Below are 22,265 nucleotides of genomic sequence, written 5' to 3' on the forward strand. Positions count from 1 at the left end.
ACCTGGGGACGACCAATGGAGATGCTGCCATTAATGGAGACCCTGATGGAGCTGATGGTGCCAATGAGCCGAGAAGCCGACACGCAGCCGTTGGTCCCTAGAATTGTGGTGTTATGTGTGTGTCACTGATTGTGTATTGTTTAGTGTTGTTTCTGTCCTCATTATGGCCTTTTTCTTTAGTTTAACATTTTCAAACTTTAATTGAGGATAGTTAGAATGCAAGGGCTTTAGATACTGGTTTGGATGCAACTAGCTTAGTGAACTCTGTACACAGTTTGGTTCCGGCTGTGGAGCCTGTGCAGCAGGGCAACTGGGTGACCGTGAGATGCTATAGTCGCGGGACAAAACACCGCTCTTCCATTCCGATTATAACATCAAACAGGTTCTCTCCACTCAGTGAATCGCACCCATTGAGAATCCTGTTGGAGAATCCTATTGCCCTAGTTATTGCCGATTCTATTACACGGAACGTGAAAATAGAGAAACCAGCCACCATAGTCACATGTTTGCCGGGAGCCAGAGCGCCTGACAAATTTAAAAGTGCTGGCTAATGCTAATCGTAAATTCTCTGAGATTATTATTCACGTCGGCGCTAATGATAGTTGATTTCGCCTGTCGGAGATCACTAAAATTAACATTAAAGAGGTGTGTGAAGGTACACGTACTGCGTTAGATTAAACTGTGAAGAGTCATAGCACTTGCATATTGTTGTCCTATTGTTAGTTTAACTGCTTCTATTGTTCTCATTTGTAAGTCGCTTTGGATAAAAGCGTCTGCTAAATGAATAAATGTAAATGTAAAGTAAGATGTCAGGCACTATAATTTGCTCTGACCCCTTTCCTGTTCGCCAAAGTGATGAGATACTTAGTAGACTGTCCTCACTCAATGGCTGGCAGTCTAAGTGGTGTCCACAAAATAATATATGGTTCATAGACAATTGGAAAAGTTTTTGGGGCAGACCTAACCTGTTGAAAAGAGATGGTATTCATCGCTCCAGGGATGGTGCTGCTCTTCTCTCTAGCAATATGGCTAAACCGACCGTCTGCGTGCTGTCTCACGTCACTGAGGTCAGATAAATCCCATCACATAGAGACTCTTTCACCTACAGTAGATATTGTCATATAGAGACTGTGTCTGTTGCCCAAATTAGGAAATACAAAAAACTCTCAAACCCATATAAGGGTAAAAATGTAATCGATGTTGGACAAATAAAAAATGGATATACAGTAATACAGATGAACAAATGATAAAGCTCGGATTGCTGAATATTCGATCCCTTACTTCAAAAGCACTTATTGTTAATGATCTGATTACAGACTATAACCTAGATGTTATTAGAAGAAAATAAACAAAACCCTAGGTATTTATTCGAAACAGTGACGAAAAATAAAGCTTCAAGCCCAGAAGTTTGCAAGCACCACAACAGTAATGACTTTATGAACTTCTTCACTTATAATATCATATCCTTCACTTATAATATCCTGATAATATCAGGAAAAAAATTATTACTATGCAACCGTCTACAGTATCGCATCAGACAGTGTATTGTAGTCTCACTGACTAAAAATTTGATTAATTCATTGCTATAGGAGGAAGAATTTTCTAAACTCGTTAAATCATCTAAATCGACAACGTGTATGTTAGACCCTTTATCGACTAAACTATTGAAAGAGATCCTTCCAGAGGTCATATATCCTCTTTTCAATATCATTAATTCATCTTTGTCACTAGGATACGTACCGAAAACTTTTAGGCTGTCTATGATTAAACCACTTGTTAAAAAAATGCAACTTGATCCTACAGAATTAGTCAATTACAGGCCGATCATACCTTTTCTGTCAAAGATACTAGAAAAGGCAGTATCCTCACAACTATGTTCCTTTTTAGAATGAAATGGGATCTGCGAGGATTTTCAGTCAGGATTTAGACCGTACCATAGTACTGAGACAGCTCTCATTAGAGTCACAAATGATTTGCTCTTATCATCCGATTGTGGTTGTATCTCTCTATTATTGTTACTCGATCTTAGTGCTGCATTTGACACTAGCGACCACAACATTCTTTTAAATAGACTCAAAAATTATGTTGGAATTAGTGGAATTGCATAAGCATGGTTTAAATCATACTTATGTGGCCATTATCAGTTTGTAGCAGTAAATAAAGAGATGTCATATCGATCACAAGTTAAGTATGGAGTACTACAAGGCTCAGTACTAGGACAGTTGCTGTTCACCTTGTACATGCTATCTGTGGGAGATATCATTAGGAAGCATGGGATTAGTTTTCACTGTAATGCCGATGATACTCAGCTCTATATTTCTTCGTGCCCAGACGAAACTTACCAATTCACAAAATTAACGGAATGCATAGGTGATATAAAAATTTGGATGACTAGTAATTTCCTACTGCTTAATTCTGAAAAAACGATTGGACCAAAAACATGATTGTGAATGTTCTTCCTGAGTTTGCTAATTAAGGACAATGGCTGAATCCGAAATCACCCCCTAAACCCTAATTTACTATTCCCTACGTTAGTCCACTAATACTGTTCACTTGAAAGAGTGAATGGAAAGGAGTGAGCGAATCCAGAGAGCCGTTCAGCGTACATCGGTAGTGCAATGTGGGATTGAATAAGTGCATTCAATAACGTACACTATGGTTTCGGACACCACTTCAAATGGCGGTCCCCTCAAATAACGCCCTATTTGAAGGTATAGGGGGTGATTTAGGATTCAAACATTGTATCACCATCTCCTTCGTCGTGCACTTGCAGCCACCAGACGTGTTACACAAATTATAACTGAACAGGTGATCACACAAACTCACAGGTGCGAAATTGTTTGAGACTTTCAGGAAAAAAGATGTCAATCAAACTCAAGCATTATACAAAAACACATTTTTTTTTTAGGATTGGAGATGTTATTATAATATTTTTAATTTTATTAAAATCAATGAAAGAAAAATACTTTAATAAATATAATATTTGTACAATAACTGGGGCCTATTCGTTATGGTGAGGCCTATACACGTCAGGTCCGTCTGTTAGCTACGCCCCTGGATTTATCTAATTTCATTTGTTTGTAACTTTTTCAGTCTTGGTGTTGCTTTGTTAAGATAAACATCCTGGGATTTGCCTGTTCTCTTGTGGCCCATGCCTGGATTTATTTGAAAGATTTTTTTTTATTTGAAAAACTCTTTTGACTTGTTTATACTTTTTTTTTCATTTAAAGATTTATTGGACATGGTTGCCTTTATCAAGTCTACTGTGTATCTGGATCAAGTCTACTGTGGATCACCATTACTTCTAACCAAAATAACTTTGAATGTAATGAACTCTGGATGAAAGAGACAAACTCTTAACACAAGGCTGTTGTATGTTTATTGATGATCCATAAAATAAAACAAAACATTGTGAACAACAAAAGTAACATATACAAGAAATAATCTCTTGTTGGACAATAACCTGCAAACTGCCATTTAACCACCAGTCGGAGCTATTCTCTTTAAAACGAGCATGTTAATGGCCTAAAATCTGTAGTGGCCTAAAATCAGAAACAAAACATTTTGAAAATGTTAAAACAGAACAAATTGTACAGACATTAAAAAAATTGGTTACTTTGAGCACATAAACATCACTAATCAACACATTTATACAGCATTACAAAAAGTTTACTTATGGGTATAATTTACAGTCATAAAGTAGGAGAATGTAAAAACATACACTTAAGGACTAGCAATAAAAAAATAGGGAACACTTTATTTTACAGTGTCCTTGTTACATGTTGCATGTAGTTTCTATAGTAATTAATATAAATTGTGCATAATTACATGCAACTAACCCTAAACCAACCCCTATTCCTAACCCTATACAAAGTACATGTAGCTAATTATTACTACTCAGTTCTTAAATGTATAACTATACTGCAACACGGACATCTTAAAATAAAGTGCAACCAAAAATAAATATGATAGATTGTATAAAAATATACTTCTGCATCCTGACAGTTAAGATGTAGGGAATGCTAATGCAGGGATGCAGTGGTTTAGATCTCACTCTCGTATGTGTGTAAATACACTTTTAGAGAGAGAATCTCCTCATAGGTCCTGCTGGTGCGACGATAAAAGTCTAATCCTGTGAGTAACTCCACGTCCCGTAGGCGCGCTGTGTGTGTCTTTATTAGTTCCTCCACCCACTTTGAGTCGTCTTCTGAACTCTGGATGACAAAAAGTGTGTTTAATGCTGTTTTTGCCTCTGGCTTCAATTATAGACTCCTTAGTTTTTAGTTTATAACGGTGAGGGGCCATTTACACAACACCATTTTCCACTAAAAACTTTGCTAATTAATTTACACGACAACGGCGTTTTGGTGGACTGAAAAAGTGAACACGTTTTTGAAAACGATACAGTTATTGTAGGCGTCTACATGTATTGTGTAGACATTATACGTGTAGACTAAGAAAACATGAATTTGTGAAAACTGTTACGTTATGCATGCATGCATATTACGTGTTAGTAGGCTAGTATATAGGCATGCCGTTTTTCTTCACATAAAAACAACTTTTCTTTTTATGCATAATGCAGCATTTTTAATTGTTTTTGCGGATCCGTGGTCACAGGGATCATTTTGACAACGTCGTTTGTATTTGAAAAACACAAAGGAAAAACTTTTCCATTTTTAGTACACCGTTGTCGTGTAAACACCCTGAATGTGTACAATTTAAAGCGGCTATAGGCTATATAGAAACCCTAGTTATTAGCGACATTGGTGGCCCCTAAGTAAACTGCAAACAACAAATGAGCTTGGTTGCTTTAGTATGGAAGCTTGTTTCCGCCACAGAATGAAAAATAAAAAAGGTAATTGCGACTTTTTATCTCACAATTCTGACTTCTAACTCGTCTAAACTCAGAATTGCAAGATATAAAGTCAGAATTGCGTGATATAAAGTCAGAATTGCGAGATATAAAGTCAGAATTGCGTGATATAAAGTCGCAATTGCGTGTTATTAAGTCAGAATTGCGAGATACAAAGTCAGAATTGCGTGATATAAAGTCGCAATTGCGTGTTATAAAGTCAGAAATGCGTGATATAAAGTCGCAATTGCGTGTTATGAAGTCAGAATTGTGAGATATAAACTATTCTGAGAGGAAAAAAGTCTGTCTTTTTCCCCCCATAGAATTGGACTTTATAACTCGCAATTGCGAGTTTATATCTCACAATTCTGACTTTATAACACGCAATTGCGACTTTATATCACGCCATTCGGACTTTATATCTCACAATTCTGACTTTATAACACGCAATTGCGACTTTATATCTCGCAATTCTGACTTGATAACACGCAATTGCGACTTTATATCACGCAATTCTGACTTCATATCTCACAATTCTGACTTTATAACACGCAATTGCGACTTTATTTCACGCAATTCTGACTTTATATCTCGCAATTCTGAGAAATAAAGTGAGAATTGCGAGATAAAAAGTCACAATTATTATTATTATTTATTTATTTAGTGGGGGAAACAAGCTTCCATACTTTAGGAGCTTGGTGTGCTTGTTCGTGCAGACCTAATGTAGAATGTGATTTAAGGTACCGAAATAATCACAGCGAAGTTCTTTTTGTTCTTTGCTTCGAAGTAAAAAGTTGGAAATACTGGGAACACTTTATTTTGAAGGTCCCTTTTGAACTATGACTATAAGTAACTTTGCAACTACATGTCAACTAGCAGTCATTAGAGTACTAATAGATTGTCTGCTTAATATCTGCTAACTCTTTATTGTGATGGTCCCCCAACAGACATTCTACTAAGTAACTTTGCTTAACTTAATCTAACCCTAACCCTATAAGTTTACTAATACTCAAATAATACTCTTATGATATGAAGGTGCAATGTTACTTACAGTCAATATACAGTAATGTTTTAAAGGGACCACCATAATAAAGTGAAACCGAAATACGTTTGCAGCGATCCTGATGCTATCCACACTGTGCTGAGAACAACAATTTAATGAATATGTAAATATTTGGATTTTTTCATTATCATTTTATTATATTATTTTATTCGTTTTTTTGTCAAAATAAATTTCACTTTTTTTCAGTATCACATCTGTGACTTGCTGTTGTATACTACAGACAATACTTTAAAGCAATAAGAAACACATTTAGCAAGTATAATTGATAATTGATAATGGAAGCAATGTAAACAGACAGCTTGTATTTTTAAGCACTTACATGAACACAATAAAAATGTTGAGCTATAAAGCTGCCTAAATCATTGTTGTGAAGGGACTACTTTTTTAAGAGGAAAAAACTTCTGGTTATACTTGACTAATAACAGGAGTGCAACTACACATACTGTATGTTGAGGGGTATGCAAATTCACACTGGAATTTTCAAAAGTATGATTTTGGCGCTCCTGTCCATGTAAATTGGCACAGGTAAGTTTGGTAAGTGATTGTATTAGCAGGTGTTCTTCTGACAGCAGAATAGTTGCAAAGTGAGACCAATGTCTCTCCAAAGTGAGACCATTTACCAATGTAAGTAATGTTACTGTAAATGTCTGGTAATATACAGCAAGGAGAGGAGAGGAGAGGAGAGGAGAGGAGAGGAGAGGAGAGGAGAGAACTTACATTACAGCTCTCATCATTATCTGATCGGTGTGGAAGGATGAAAGAGAATGCACTTAGAGGGCCAGCACAGGAGTCAGGAGTCTGTGTGTAATCCAGACAACTTGTAACAACAATGTAGTAATGAGTTGGGATTTGCACAGAGCCACTGACATATCTGTAAACAAAGAAAGAGTTACATACTCAGACTTAAGGATTATATAAAATTAAATTATGTACATATTAGGGCTTGTAAAATGCTAGTTTTGTGTCAACTAGCCATGGATCAAATAACTTCAGTTATTATGAATCTGGTAATGAAGATATGCATGCTTTCTTTTGTCACCCCACATCATCTCAGATCCACAGACATTCTTTACACTCACTTACTGTCTGTCAACACAGTGTTGCTTTTACCAGAAAGAGCAAAAAACGCTGATGCTGCTGCTGCATGTGAAGTAATTTACACAAGATAAACTCTGACCCACAGACCAGTCAAAACTGGTCATTTTTTGGGATAACAAGTAAAATCATAATGTATGCATACAGTATGTCTACACACCCCTGTTTAAATAGCTGTTTTTTATGATGGAAAAAATGAAACAAAGATAAATCATATAATAACTATATCGCCTTGGAAATGTTTTTGTAGCCCTCACCTGAGCGATACCTTTCAACAATGAGATCCTATTGATGCTTCATAAGCTCTTTGTGGTCCATGGCTCTTGTATTAGAAGACAGGTGTGTACTGTTTCACATGAACTTAATGATTAGCTAATTTAGCTAATAAAAACAGTCACAAACCCTATTATCACACTGCAGGTTTTTAAATTTTTCTTTGAAATGTATCACTTTGGATTTCAGTGGCATTGCATAGGTTTTTTCATCAAAGGTGCAAAAGTTCTGATATGATTTATCTTTGTTAAAATATTGTACGTAACTTTTTATATTCACTGTATGTGCACTTACATTTGTCAGGGTTCTAATATGTCTGTTCGGTCTCTCTTATCTTGGTTTAATGTTTCCTTGTTTGTTTTGTGCTTGAGCACAAGGCTCTGTCTCTGTTTGTGTTGACCATGTGCTCCTCTCCTCCAGCCTCCATGTTTCCTGTTACCATGCCCCCTTGTGTATGCCCCCGTTAAGTCTTCATTGTTCTGAGTGTGCCCACCTGTTCCTCATGATCTCTCCTCCCCATTTATTGTGTTCTCTCGCACTCATTTGTTGCCAGGTCGTTGTAATTGAGTGTGTTGTGCTACCTTTGTTACTTATTGCCTTATTTGCTTTCTTTCCCATTGTTCCTGTTTTGGATTTCGTCGTATGTTGTTCCTATCTACGTTTCCTTTGCTGGTCAAGTCAAAGTCAAGTCAAGTTGGTCTTTGTACTTTGTTGCTTGCCTTCTTTTGGATTATGTTCACCTCCTCTCCTACCATTTCTTGATCTGCCTGCTGTGTGTCTCAAACTGTTTAAAACTCATTCTGTGCTTGAGTTCTCTATCACTGTTGCATGATAAAATAATGAATGTACTGTATATGTGATAAGTATAAGACTGTGACAACTTACTGTTTTATTGTCTCTGCTGAATCTCTAAGACCATTGTAGTCATAGTCGAAGATGGGCCCAACGACCACATTTACTCCATTTCTCTCACTAGCATAACGTTTCACAAGTGATTTCTGAAAATAACCCCACACACCTGAAATAGCCAAACAAAGATATAAAGAGAGAGAGATTAAGGTGCAATTTTAAAAGTTAGGATGAGAAATGCATCTTTAAAGGACAGAACAGAGATTAAACTTTAGCATAATGATTTTGAGTGAAAGATTTAATTAAATGCGTATTTCAGAATTTCTTAGTACAGTGAATTCTAGAACTTTGCTGGAAATCTGAAAAAGAACATCTTGTGTGTTAATGGAAAAAAGAAGAAAATCTGACTTATTGTACATGAGTACGATACAACACAATAGCCTATGATATGATAATACTTCAGTGTCAGACAAAGTGTGACATTTTTCTTGAATCACAGTATCTATATTCAGAATTATTCAAACCATGACACAAATTTATACACTCAGTCCTCATGTTACACCTTACAGTCACATAATACATGATGTCACAAGATGTAACCCTGAAAGGGACAGAATGCTCAAGCATATCTGGTTTTCCTCATCACTTTTTTACCCATTACAGTTTGGAGGGCATTAACCTGCAGCAGATCTTTAGTTGTTTATAATCTTCATTTTTACAAGCTCTTCACAAGTTCACAGCTGGTAAAAATACCATCTTATGTACTGTATCAAATTAGCTTTAAGAAATATTAATAATCAATAGTAACAAGTTATAATTGATTATGGATATTTGGATCAGTTAATAGAATTAACTTAATGTTGTAAATTAATATTACAATCAATTAACCTGTTTGTGCCGCGAACACTCAGTTTTAATTGTTTATTAGTTCTAAGAAAGGTAAATTTCCGGGGTATGGGAAATGTCTTTCTTGCTGTACAGTACTATTAAGAGCCTGTAGACAAAAATCTGCAAGATTAGCAACTCCAGAATATGAGCTTGAGACACGGACAACTTTACGTGTGACATGAACAAGGTTTAATTAACTAGACTAAACACTTAAACTACTCTAACATACACACATACATGCATACAGTTTACCAAGGGAAAGAGAGCTGAAGCAGAATACAGGAAAGCAAGAAGTTATAGCATTGTTTGAAATTCAGCAGATCAACAGCCTTGAGCAAACCATCAGTTTAGTTCTAACTAAACTTCTTTAAAAGGGGCAAGGATACTTAATGTATCAAATAATGAGACTAAGTGTGATACTTGCATGTCTCGCCCTTTTGAACTAAACTGTCCTAATGCAATTTGTTGAGGCTCCAGTTGATGTTTGCTGACGTGGTCTTGATGAGAGAGAACCAGTGGGAGTCAGAGGATCTTTGGTGAATGGAAAGACAAGGCCGCAGCCTGGCACAAGCTTGGGGGTCTTTAGAAAACTTCTAGTTCAGCATCATCTTCACAGCTTGACCTCTCAGGAAGGACTAAGAGGTGTGATCTTGTGATCAGTGATTTTTAAAGTGTGAATATGTCACACCCTTTGGAGGTGTGTGCGCCAATAAGAAGTGGTTCCCTTTGGAGGGAATTTCTTTATGACCCTTTGTTCAAGAAAGCCTTTGAACATGTAATTTGATTGGGTGTTTAACAAAATAATCTTCCATATTCTTATAATACTAATGCATCACAAAGTTAGCAAAATGTACTGTAAATTAACAAATGGGGGGCAACGATTGGAGTTTATAGACCAAACATGGTATAGTTGAGGTTACAGTGACCCTTGGTTCTATAATAAAGTACATAGTATCAAAGAAATAATAGTATCAAAAGACACTAAACAAGACCATAAATAATTCACAGTGTCCTGGGATGCATCCTCTGGATTCCAGGCTCATGACTTCACCATCGCCCGTCACCCTGTTGGCTCCGTCTTGGCCCTGCGTTCCTTCAGCTCTACCGTGATCCATCATCCCTGTGGCTCCACCGTGATCCATCATCCCTGTGGCTCCACTGGGCTCATTCGATCTTCCGGCTCCACTTTGCTCCCTCGTTGTTCTGGTTATATTGCGGACTTCAGGGCCTCCGGCTGCTCCTCAGCCCTTTACACCATTGGCTCTACCGGGTTACTCCTTCCTTCCGTCCCCACCTTTGTTCTCACTCCCTCTTGCGTCACCTCAGTCTGCCCAGCCCCCTGCTCCACCTCGGCCCCACAAGCCAGCAGTTCCGCCTTGGACTTTCAGGCCTTCAGTGTCGCCCTGGACAGTTGTCCTCTTGGTCTCTGGTCTCGGTCCCCACCTCTTCTGGCATTGTCAGTCGGTCCCCAGACTAAGCCACTTTAAGGCATGCCTCCAAGGTTAGCAAAATAATTGAAAAGGAGTCCAGAGGCCATTTTTATAGATAGATGTCAATGGAGAAGAGGTTTCACTACACTGAATAAACTGCTACTATGGGAAACTTTGCCCTTAAATATTTGTTTTGGATTTATCTATTTTAGAAATTACAAGGAAAAAAATTGTTTTATAAGAGAAATCATGGGCAATTTTGCATCAAGGCTGTAATGTGATTGGTTATCAAGGCACACGTGATACAAGTGGGCCATAACATTTTCTCCACTGGTACAGCCACAGACCCTGGTAATCTCCCAATCATAAGACCATTTCTGCCCCAGGTTTGGCCCGGATCACCAGCAAAACTCCACCATAGCTCCTCGCTCAGTCAGCTCCACCATAGGATCTTCCTCTGCCTGCTCCACAGGTGTCCTGTCCGTCATCAGCTCGCCAGCTTTCGGGAGGGGGTGTTATGTCATGGTTATGTTCCCTTTAATTTTTTTCCTGTTCCTTTGCTCTATTTAGTTTTGGTTTCCTTGGTTTCTGATTATGTCCCCATTTGTTTCTATTGTTACCCATTATGTTATCCCGTGTCTCGTCTAGTTCCCTTGTTTGTCATGTGTATTTAGTTTGCAGTCTTAGTCGTTTGGTTATTGTCAATGGTTTGAGTCGTTGTGTTCTATGATTAATATTACTCCTGCATCACCTGGGTGTTCCTGGTTCAATTAGAAATAAAGTTTTTGTTTTGGATGCTCCATTGTCTGAGCGATTGACCACCAATCCGATGACAAATATATACCAACAAAACAATTTGAATGAGTTAAATACTTCATAAATAGCTCTGGAATGGGTTGTGTCCCTCTGTTGGTGGCAGCCCAGTTAACTGCCTGAGCCCAGCACAGCACAATCTAAAGCAGACACAGTATTCATCACTGCACTCTCCTTTCACCCCTGCTGCCAAACCCTCTGAATACACATTTACAGATTCCAGAGAGGCAGATTACATGTGGGGAGTCTGTTTGTAAACCTGAACTAGTATAAAGGACATTTTATTTATATCTAAATTATGTTTTCTGTGAATATTTGAGTAAGTATTTTGTTTAGGTGTCTTTGTGGGGACTAATTTCCTATGAGGGGATGCAACATGTGTGTACAGTTCCTTCTTCTGAAACAGAGGTGGCTCTTAGGTGGTTTGTTTTCAAAGTGCTACTACAGGCCACACACACATATGCTTCTAATTCACAGACAGATGTACAAATTAATTCACGCATGCACACACAAGAACACTTAATTTCATTTTCACCTTTTTTTGTAGTGTTTCCTGGGGGCCAAAATGGTTAAGTAAAACTTGTGATTTCCTAAAAGATTTTTCCAAACCATCCCAGCAAACCTTATAGCAAACATAAAATGAGGGTAATGTTTATTTAGATGTATGGCTCAATAAGACTTATAAGATTTATAAACAATAAGACTAAAACAGCTTGCTGTTTACATTCTTGTGATATGAAAAGTGCAGATTTGAGTGAAAAGTTCTGCAGGTGATCTTTTAAAATGTGCAAATTAAAGAACACAGGCAGAGCCTGCTCATTTCCAACGCAATCTACAAAGAGCAGCGCAAATAAGTGTTTGGTCGCAAACAAGCAGAGCCAATGATAATCAGGTACGGGGAATCTGCGAGCAACTCAGGGACAGGCACAGTAAACTACGTGTTTTTAAAAAAAACAATTAACTAATTAATTCTTAAAATTCAGTAAATGACAGCATCTGTTTTTTGATTATTATTTAATTTAATTTGTGGGTAAATTTAATTTTATTAACATTACCTCTGAGGGGCCTCCATGGTTTATCGGCCCATGAGCCTATCAGTCAATTCATACCTATGAATAGCTATGGTATGTAATCTGCCAAACTATTTAAGTCTTGATGTAGCAACAGATCCTTTGTTCCGTATTGTGACATCCATCCGAGTGATACAGATTATCGGAAAATAAAAAATGTAGGACGGGGACTTGCTTCGAACTATCAGTTGTTGTTGATTAGATTTTGAGATTTGGGTGTGGCACTCAAAAAGAGAGGCAGATGAATGCAAGCTTGCAGGGGCAGGGTTTAAGCACACTAAAGCCCCGTTCACACAGAGATTCCGGAAAACACACGGATAAAGTGACCTGGGATTTGACCTGGGTTCGTTTGACTTTGGTTCATTCACACTGCCAGTGATTTTCCGGAATCAGAGAGTGCGTTCACACACAACCCGTAAAAATCCCCTTAAGACACGTAACATCGATGTGACATGTAATGTCTCAACAGCGTCAATAGTTTGCTTATGAGCTGCAATTTCTCTCTCGAGAAACCACGCTTGTTAATTTTTTTCTCTGATTTGATCATAAACTAGCGCATTACGTACTGTTTCACGCTGACGAACGATCTCGGCTTCAGCTACATCATTACGACACGACATTGATTACGGCTTTTGTTCACACAGCGTGCATTCCGGGACTGAACACGGCAACGTTACTAGGTCCCCAACCCGGCATCGATCTCGGCATCAATCCTGGGTCGTGTTTGCGTTCACACAGAAGGCGTTCTGGCAATTTCCCGGCAATTTCCCAGGATCAACGTGTGTGAAAGGGGCTTAAAAGATGTTCAGATGAGGAGCTTGTTCGTTTAATCCCATTAATTACGCTACAAGGGTATAAGCAGTAACTTAGCCTACCTCCCTCTGATGGTGTTTCTCCAGCATCCCTCCTCATACCCTTCTCCACCTTTAGGCTTATATTTGTTACTTTAGGTATTTTTCAACAGATGTTGGGTAATTTCAGAGCTCAGTCTCAATTCAAGATCAAACTTTTAGATATAGACAGCACATCAAATCTGTTTCCCCCTTGCTCTTTAATCAAGTGTCATTTTCACCAGAAGGTCAGGTCATGACACTTTAATTGATTACAAGGTCAAAAAAAAAAAAAATGAAAAGAAACATATGCACAGATGAATTGCTCACCAAAGACCTATATCATGCACTCACAAAAAGATTTTAAGACTTTAAGACCTTTAAATTATTGTGGGAAAAAATGCGGTTATAATCTTGGCTGACTCAATGAGGAATCAATTCAAGCATTAAAGGAAGACTTACGTTTGAATGCTGGATACATTGGTACAGTATTGGTAATGAGAACACCATCATATCTCGGTTCCAGGGTGGAGGAAAGCTCTGTCAATTATAAGACCATAAATTTTTTTTTAACAGACATCGAATAATAAAGTAAAGTTTTTTGCAGTTTTTATACCAATTTTGTATGAAAGCATAAAACTAAAAACACTAAAAACTGTGTACTAAAAAAATATGCTTGATTACTCCCAATTCAATTGAGATATACATTTTAATTTTATCCTTTGACACAGGTTTGGGTCCTATTAACTTGATTTTTAGGACAGAAGCCCAATTAAGATTAAGCCCAATGCTTGTACTAATTCTGTCTTGCTGGTTTCTGGTATTGGCTTATATTTAGCACATGACTTTACTGAGCCTAGGGTGCACACTATAGAGAGAAGGAAGCCTCACGAGGTGGATAGAGGAAGCTGTAGGAGATCTGTTTGTCTGTGCGGTAGCTTGAGCAGGACTGACTGTAGGCAGGAAGAACTCTAATATCAGGCCGAACGCAGTTACTCAGATCCTCAGTCAGAGGGGTGAAATCTACCTGCAACAGAAAAGCCACAAACTCAAGTTTAGACTCTAATACAACAGTCAACAGTTTACCTATTTTATTTTTTCTGAATTGACAACAAACTAACATAATTTTGTCAATTGTACCTGCTTAGATACAGTATAAGATGTCCAGAGAGGCATAGACAAAGCTTCACTATAGCCGCTAATGTATTCACTATGATGAAGGATGCAGTATTTGGTGCGGAACATGACCGCTGGACGACCATAAGGAAGATTCTTGTTGTCTAAAAATGAAAAACAAAATCAAAATTAGGAGTAATTTCTTATGAAAAAAACAAACAAAAAAACAGAACAACAAAATAGTACTCCGTCAATTAGTACATCAATTAAAAGTCCATAAAACCAAACATTTTCAAAAAGCGATAATTTCTGTTCAGAAAACTTGATTCACTTGATACAGAAAAGCACTTGATTCATTTGGATTACAATGTCTTTATGTACATTTTGAAGTTTGAAAGTATTGGTTGTATGGACTTTCAGTGGATGGGCAAAAATTATGTTAGATTATTAAAAATATATTTGTGTTCTTAAAATGAATAAAAGTTTTTGGCTGAATAATCCCTTTAAGCCAGACAAGGGGTTAGTTCACCCAAAAATAAAAACACTGTCAATTAATTGCCAGCATGTTATTGTAACGTGTATCTTCTGTTTTGGTTTAATTCTAGTTCCTGTTTGCTTTGTTCTCATTTTCCTGTCACTAGCAATTTCTGTGAAAACAGGTTTACAAATACGTCTCATTACAAATCTAGTGAAATGCTGTAATCATCTGCCCATAAAAATGTTGGAAATTATGCGAATGTGAAAACAAATCGTAACTGGTTCCCGTTGCGTTCCCAAATGCATGCTAAACTCAAAGCACATGCAGTCACTGTAGTCCTCCACTGTGAACCGAGCTGATCTGAGATGCGTAAAACACAACGTTAAAGAACTTTTATGTTATAAAGATAAGTACTAATATATCTTCGGTTAATTATAAAACTGTGGGGGATCGTTAATGAATGGGAAACACTATTCCATATGACTTTCTTTCTTCTGTGGAACACAACATGAAAAATTCTGCAATAGCATAATCTTTTCCACACAATTAAATTGATGGGGGCTCCAAAAAGGACCTTTAGCCTTTGCATTCTTGCAAGTAGTTTTGAATAAAAGTCTGTTAAATGCATGACATGTAATTACCAGTGAATAACTTATTTATATTTAATATTTCAGACACATAACGACTCCAGAAGACTTCAAATATAGCACAGAAGTCATATCAACTACCTTATACATAATGTTTTTTAAAACCTGTGGTCAATATGTAGTGACATTTTATGAAACAGATTAAGTGTGAAAGAGTGTGTCCTACAATGTTTTTCCTTAAGTGTTTTTTGGAAACAGCATGCAAAGTAAATGAGAATGACTGAATACTGACAGAGTTGTATAATTGAGTCAGCAAATAATATTAAGATAACAGTCAATATGAACCATAGCAGCTAACTGTTAGCTGTACATCAAAAAGCTGTTCAGCATCACTAAAGCATTCCAGAGAGAAGGGAAGGGAGTTACCATCAATAACTTGTCTCAGTCGTTGATTGAGCTCTTCCACTTTGTTCTGTAACAGACAGAGCCACAGTGACTCCAGGTTATAGCCTCTTACAAGGGTCACTTTCAATGCCCTCTGCCCCCTATTTTTTGAACGCAACTGCAAAAGATTAAAGGTGAAAATCTCCAGCAAGAGATCTACATCTGAGCAGAAGGTAAAAGGCAAAAGCACTTTCAGAGGAAATAGGATGAATCACTTTGATCCAGTACAAGGAAATGTCAAAATAATCTAGGCCAGGGGTTTTCAAAACGTTCCTGGAGCCTCCCCAGCACTACAGATTTTTGTATGTCTTCCTTCTGTAACCGAAGTGAATTAAGCAATCGGCTGAAAAGCAGAGTACTCCATGACCTGAGTTTGGTGTGTCCAATAAGAGAAACATCCAAAATGTGCAGTGCTGCGAATAGTGGCGTCATGCCCATTCAAAGTGAGGGGGCATGTGCCCCCTCAGATTTTTCCTCCCTGATAATTTTTTTGTCACAACTTTATTCCTATTATGCTCCATAATTACCAGAGCCTATAACGACTCAAATGTATTCTCCTGGATGTGTAATAAATCGGTCAGCATCAGCCCGCCCCTTTTTCCCTAATATGGTGTCTGTGTATATCAAATCTAGAGCGCGTAGAATCTTTGCTGTGTATGTTCAAGCAACTCACACTCACTCGTCTGGCACGTTGAGCTGGCAATGTTTTACAGATGGTCTTGAAGTGGTAAGTGGGCAAAGCAACAAATCTTCATTGAATTAGTTATCAGATGATATTAAAAGGTAGTGGGATTATTTGTGGTTGACCTGGAAATTTTAACTTGATCAAAAAGTTATGGATTTGATATTAGCTGCGAATTCAGAGCATTTACTTGTTGTGTTGTGTCAGTGTAACGTTATTGGTAGCTAGCCTAGTCTAACCGTAAACTAGTTGGCTAACGTTACTGCCTGCAATACAAAGCCAATAAGCCATAGTAGGTTAAATGTACAAGTTACAAGTTACTAGCTTTTCTGTTAGCTCATAAATTACTCTTTACAAGTTCCTTATTTAAAATATTAATGAGCATTGTAACTACAGTATTTCAATGATTTTACTAAAGTAATGTTACATATTACATTTGATTTGATTACTTTTTTGCATTTCTGTCAAATATTAACCATTTTCAAATAAACGGGGTAGTGTTAACCTTATTCAGCACTGAAATCTGTCAAACTTCTTTAAAAGTCCTTCATCACATATTAAAAAAACTTAATTTGAGAGCACCACAAAGTCAGACCTCAACACCTTTATGTACCTTTAATGTAAGATCGTTCTTAGGTCACATACCAATTCAAAATCATAATATTAAAAACTGCAATGGTACTGTTTTTAAAATCATGTGTAGTAGGCCTAAGTGTACAGTAAGTGTGTGTGTAAACATGCTTTAATGAAGTAGACTTCAAAAGCTTTTGATTTTGAGCTTACAGTTCTTTCATCAACCTGTCTTTTACTTAAACTTACAAAATAGATACTTTAACTTAGTCCTCAGATAGAGGAGGGTTGCTGCTAGCTCTGTTAAGGTATTTCTGTCCCTCCCAAACTGCATTGAAATGGTATGTTTAGCAGCCAGAATTTAAAAATTTTCAGGGGGAGAAACCCCCTGACCCCTCCTAAGATGATCCATATCACCCGTCAAAAAACAATTGGAACGTCTCAGATTGTGCCCCCCCAGAATTTTGGCTTGCATGACGCCTCTGGCTGCGAAGGCTTCAAGAAACTTTGAAAACCCCTGATTTAGGCGGTTCAAGAGAAAAGCAATGGCAGCCAACTATTGTTTCTGAGCAGGACTCGAGGGAAAAACTTATAGACATTAAAGCATGCAACAATGATAACTGATAAAAGTATAGGTAAATGCACACAAAGACTTTAAAAGATTTTATGGAGGTTTCTGCAAATAAAAATATCATGGTAATTATAATCAACAGTAATAGCGATGCTTGCCTCAGCAAACACCAATAATAACCTAGCTTTTTAGTGTTTAGAATCAACATTTCTTAACAGAAGTTTAAGATGATTAATAAAGATCTGAAAGTACTCAATTGCTGACCTTGTCTTCACAGGTGCAGCCCAGATCATCATTAACAGCTGTGACTAGTCCTGGAGGGTTTGGCTTGGACACTTCTTCAGGCATGCTGGGTGTGTATAGAGGGGTCCTTAGGAGCTGGTTAAGGCTACCATGGGTACCATTGTTAGGGGCTGGTTTCAAGCCAAGGAGATCTGGGAAGATCGTGGAGGCAAATGATCTGATGTGTTGATGTGCTTGTAAAGCATTAAACAATCAAGTGGTATTAGAGTTGCCAAGTATGCAGTTTTTATGGTATTGGAACAATATTGGTATATGGTATTATGATATTTTTGGATGGCTTTGTTGGGAATTCAGTGAAGATGTTGCTGTCTCGTCCTCCATTCTGCAATGTTTCGGTCTCCCACGTGTGTGTGACGAGCTGTACCGCCGGGAACGGTGCAAAAAAAATAAATAATAAAAATAATAAAAAAATAAAGAAGCGTCGACAAAAAAATATGACGTCGACGTCATCGACGCGCCGCTACAGGCCTACGGGAAATGCAATTCCAAATTTTTGTATTTGCTTTGTGAGTGGATATATTTTGAGCTTGCCTAATTTTGGTTGGACATTTAACTGTCCTTGTCATGCAGACCTGGCAACCTTGATCATTATGGAAATGTTATGAATAGAGATCAGTGCTTTTGTATTGTAACTCAAAATTATTGTGGTAGTCAGGACCAAGCCTAGAGAATGAAAAATGAAAGGCACTTTTCCTCACCGCACATGACATTGTAAAGCTCAATATTCTCAAATGGTGGGATTTTTGTCTTGAATTTAAAAGCTGGTCCATATCCAAGGAAAATGGTCTGAAAAAAAGGCTAACATTAGTAACTAATGTACCACAATTTTAGCATAACACTTTCAGCTGTAGCAATTAAAAAAGCAATTCAAACAACAAACCTGCATGCTGTTGATCTTATTGTCATAGCCGTGATCACCAGCAAACCCACATTTCCCATGATTCCTTTTTGTTTCATAGAATTTTCTGTATCGAACAAGACACAACCATAGTAGGTCATTGCCGATTCTACCTCAAGAAAAACATTAGGAGGAGATATGCAGCAATAGTTAAAAGTCAACATTCCTAACTTGTTGTATGATCCGACTATAGAAAAAAATGTATGGCAGGACTTAATTTTATAAGTCACAATAAAGTAATTTCATTTGTGATGCAAAAAAAATCTAATCGTGTCCTACATTTTGGTTATTGTTAAATGGATCACTCTCACTCGCACACAAATCACAATTCTGATTTCATGCTATCCATAAGAATAAAGGTGTAAATCTTCACTGGCTTGCTTTATAGTGCAGCAGATTAGTAAAAAAATCGTTCACTTTGGTATAGAAGCATGAAATTTGGCACAGATACTCTCTAAGGGCCACTATTTTGGAAAAAGGCGTTGGCCACTCAAAAATTCAATGTGGCGGACAATTTTCAAGATGGCCGCCATTGCCAAAGGCAAAGCCCCAACTTTTGTCCCCAACCCGCATCCCCTCCTGCAGCTTTTGTCACAGACCCACGAATGAGGCATCAAATCGTTCGGATTATTCGGAAATGGTGTGCTATGACTTTTATAAGTGATCGGGGGTACGATGTTCGCCCCAGGGGCGAAAAAGCGGCCGAAAAAATCCCATAGATTTAACATTGCGACAAACTTTGACGATTCATAGCTCCGAGCGAGGATTTCGCAGAAACGTGTGGTTTACCACATTTGAAGAGGCTGGCAGGCTCTGTAAGAACATACCTCACAACGGGGTAAAAGTTGCACCCCTGGGGGGCAGGAGCTGCCCAAAGTTGCCCCATTGAATTCAAGTGCAGGAAGGTAAGTTTAATTAAATGACTACAAAACAACATGAAAACTGAAAACCAAAACTGAGACACAGGAAACACAAGGGAAACAGATAATAACGAACCAACACAGGACTGCAAACACAAGAAGACTAAATAGGGAACAAATGACAGAAGGTAACAAGCAAGACAGGTGAGGGAGATAATACAATTAACAGGTAACGATATGGGAGGGGCTGACAATAGACAGGAGAGCACATGGCACAAAGGAAACACATGACAAGCCATGTGCTCACAATAAACAGAACTAGAATGGAGAGACATAAAACCGAGACGGGAACAAAAACATACACAACCCAACACCACAGCAGACAAGTCAGATACACCAAAAACAGAGACCAAGAAGGGGGAAAAGGGGAGCCAAAACAGAACCAAATATGAAACTCAATCAAGTCCCAAGCATTGACCAGGGAGGGACGGGAGGGTGGAGGGACGGAAGGGTTGAGCCAGGGAGGTTCAGGCCTATCAGGAGTCCTGGCTGAGGTCCAGGGTGGTGCAGGCTGTGTAGGTTACCAGGGCGGAGCAGGCCCTTTGGGCGGCCATGGCGAAGCAGATAGTCCATTGGGTGGCCAGGGCAAAGCAGACTACCCATCGGGCGGCCAGGGCGAAGTAGACGACCCATCGGGCGGCCAGGGCGGAGACGGCAGTCCATCGGGCGGCCAGGGCGGAAACGACAGTCCATCGGGCGGCCATGGCGGAGGAACAGGAACAGACCCTGGCTCAGGCTCAGGAACAGACACCAGCTCAGGCACAGGAACAGACACAGACACCGGCTCAGGAACAGACACCGGCACAGGCACAGGAACAGACACAGGCTCGTGGCGGCCATCTTGTCCGGAGGCACTGGATCGGCAGACGTGACGCGAGCGGTCCCTGGATTGGCAGACGTGACGCGAGCGGTCCCTGGATCTGCAGACGTGACGAGAGCGGTCCCTGGATCGGCAGACGTGACGCGAGCGGTCCCTGGATCGGCAGACGTGACGCGAGCGGTCCCTGGATCGGCAGACGTGACGCGAGCGGTCCCGTGATGCGAGCGGTCCCTGGATCGGCAGACGTGATGCGAGCGGTCCCTGGATCGGCAGACTGGACGCGAGCGGTCCCTGGATCGGCAGACGTGACGCGAGCGGTCCCTGGATCGCCAGACGTGACGTGAGCAGTCTCTGGATCGGCAGACACCATGTGCTTTTTCCATGCATGCAACACCGCCAATGCATAGAACGAAAAGACCGCTTTCTTGGCCATGGCAGGACTAATGATGGGAATGGTAGGCTCCGGAATAGTCTTCCTCCTCCACCGTTTGTGAAGTCGCGGTGGTGCTGACCACCGAAAACCAGAGAGCTATCAGGCAGACACAGGAAACACAAGGGAAACAGATAATAATGAACCAACACAGGACTGCAAACACAAGAAGACTAAATAGGGAACAAATGACAGAAGGTAACAAGCAAGACAGGTGAGGGAGATAATACAATTAACAGGTAACGAGATGGGAGGGGCTGACAAAAGACAGGAGAGCACATGGCACAAAGGAAACACATGACAAGCCATGTGCTCACAATAAACAGAACTAGAACACAAGAACATGAAAAACCAGGAATGTCAGACCTCTGTCACCAACTAAGATAAGACCAGACAGAAGTGACAGAACCCTGACAGAAATGGGTAGTCATACACATTGCATAGGGATTTTGTATTGAACATAGCTCTGGATCACAGTGTCATAGAGACAAGGGGATGGGCTCATTTTAATCAGATGACCAATCAGTCTCTCAGGATCATTGTGAAGCTATTAAGCCACGCCCTAGCAAACATTTACAGCACCTTAGCAACAAGTTCCATTCCATTGAAAGAGATAAAAGGGATAGAAGTATCATAGAAACATGAGTGTGGTCTCGTTTTACCCGGGGCAGCAAACATTCAATCATGAATTACCTGAAGACTTCTAGCCCCTCCCTAGCAACCATTGTTGAGCACCTTAGCAACCAAAATCCAAAGAGGTATATCTTCTATTCTGAATGTCATAGAGACATGGGAGTTGGTTTATATCATTCACAGTGACACGCAGCCTTTAGAGTTTCATGATTGGCAGCTGCCAAGCCACTCCCTAGCAACCAAAGAGAGTACCCTAGCTAACATTTTGCAAGACGTATACTGCCCTACAAAGGCAAAAGACCTTAACTCGCTAGAGTGTGGAACTAAGCAAAATGACTCTAAAGATTTTTAGTTGTCCCGCCAAATTAATTATAGGTAGGACACTGGAAATTTGGCAATTAGATGTTTAAGTAATAAACATTATCTACATAAAAAAATCTTGAGCTCAAACTTGACTTTTGACCACTATTTTAAAGTGTTACTGTACTCTGCCTTTGTATTGTCAGCAAAAAGAGAGAAGTCATGGCAAGGCAAAAGACAGTGACTTCCACATTATCAATATTTGGTTGCTGATCACCATTAACAAAATCATTATAGTAACACCTGTATAAAATCTAGTGATCATGGCATTTATTTTGAATGATTTACAA

The 22,265-nt window shown here is 38.9% G+C and overlaps 1 protein-coding gene across 3 annotated transcripts in view; it reads right to left on the bottom strand.

Annotated features, from left to right (window-relative positions):
• Positions 1-3,356: 3,356 nt before the first annotated feature.
• Positions 3,357-22,265, bottom strand: part of enpp2 (ectonucleotide pyrophosphatase/phosphodiesterase 2) — a 49,418-nt gene continuing 30,509 nt past the window's right edge. For 2 of the 3 annotated variants that reach the window (XM_077207254.1, XM_077207263.1), the window contains exons 16-25: positions 18,795-18,879; positions 18,613-18,700; positions 17,876-18,045; positions 15,771-15,816; positions 14,304-14,443; positions 14,055-14,190; positions 13,626-13,703; positions 8,169-8,301; positions 6,633-6,786; positions 3,357-4,214 (exon numbers count right to left, since the gene is read on the bottom strand). In XM_077207254.1, the coding sequence (XP_077063369.1) occupies positions 4,044-4,214; positions 6,633-6,786; positions 8,169-8,301; positions 13,626-13,703; positions 14,055-14,190; positions 14,304-14,443; positions 15,771-15,816; positions 17,876-18,045; positions 18,613-18,700; positions 18,795-18,879 (1,201 nt within the window). In that variant the 3' untranslated portion in view covers positions 3,357-4,043. Of the gene's footprint in view, positions 4,215-6,632; positions 6,787-8,168; positions 8,302-13,625; positions 13,704-14,054; positions 14,191-14,303; positions 14,444-15,770; positions 15,907-17,875; positions 18,046-18,612; positions 18,701-18,794; positions 18,880-22,265 lie in introns of all 3 variants that reach the window. The other variant, XM_077207244.1, reaches the window with a different exon arrangement.

The sequence above is a fragment of the Siphateles boraxobius genome, unplaced genomic scaffold (assembly GCF_051911475.1).
Source record: "Siphateles boraxobius isolate OS27281-9 unplaced genomic scaffold, OSU_SipBor_1 12, whole genome shotgun sequence".
NCBI lineage: Eukaryota > Metazoa > Chordata > Actinopteri > Cypriniformes > Leuciscidae > Siphateles > Siphateles boraxobius.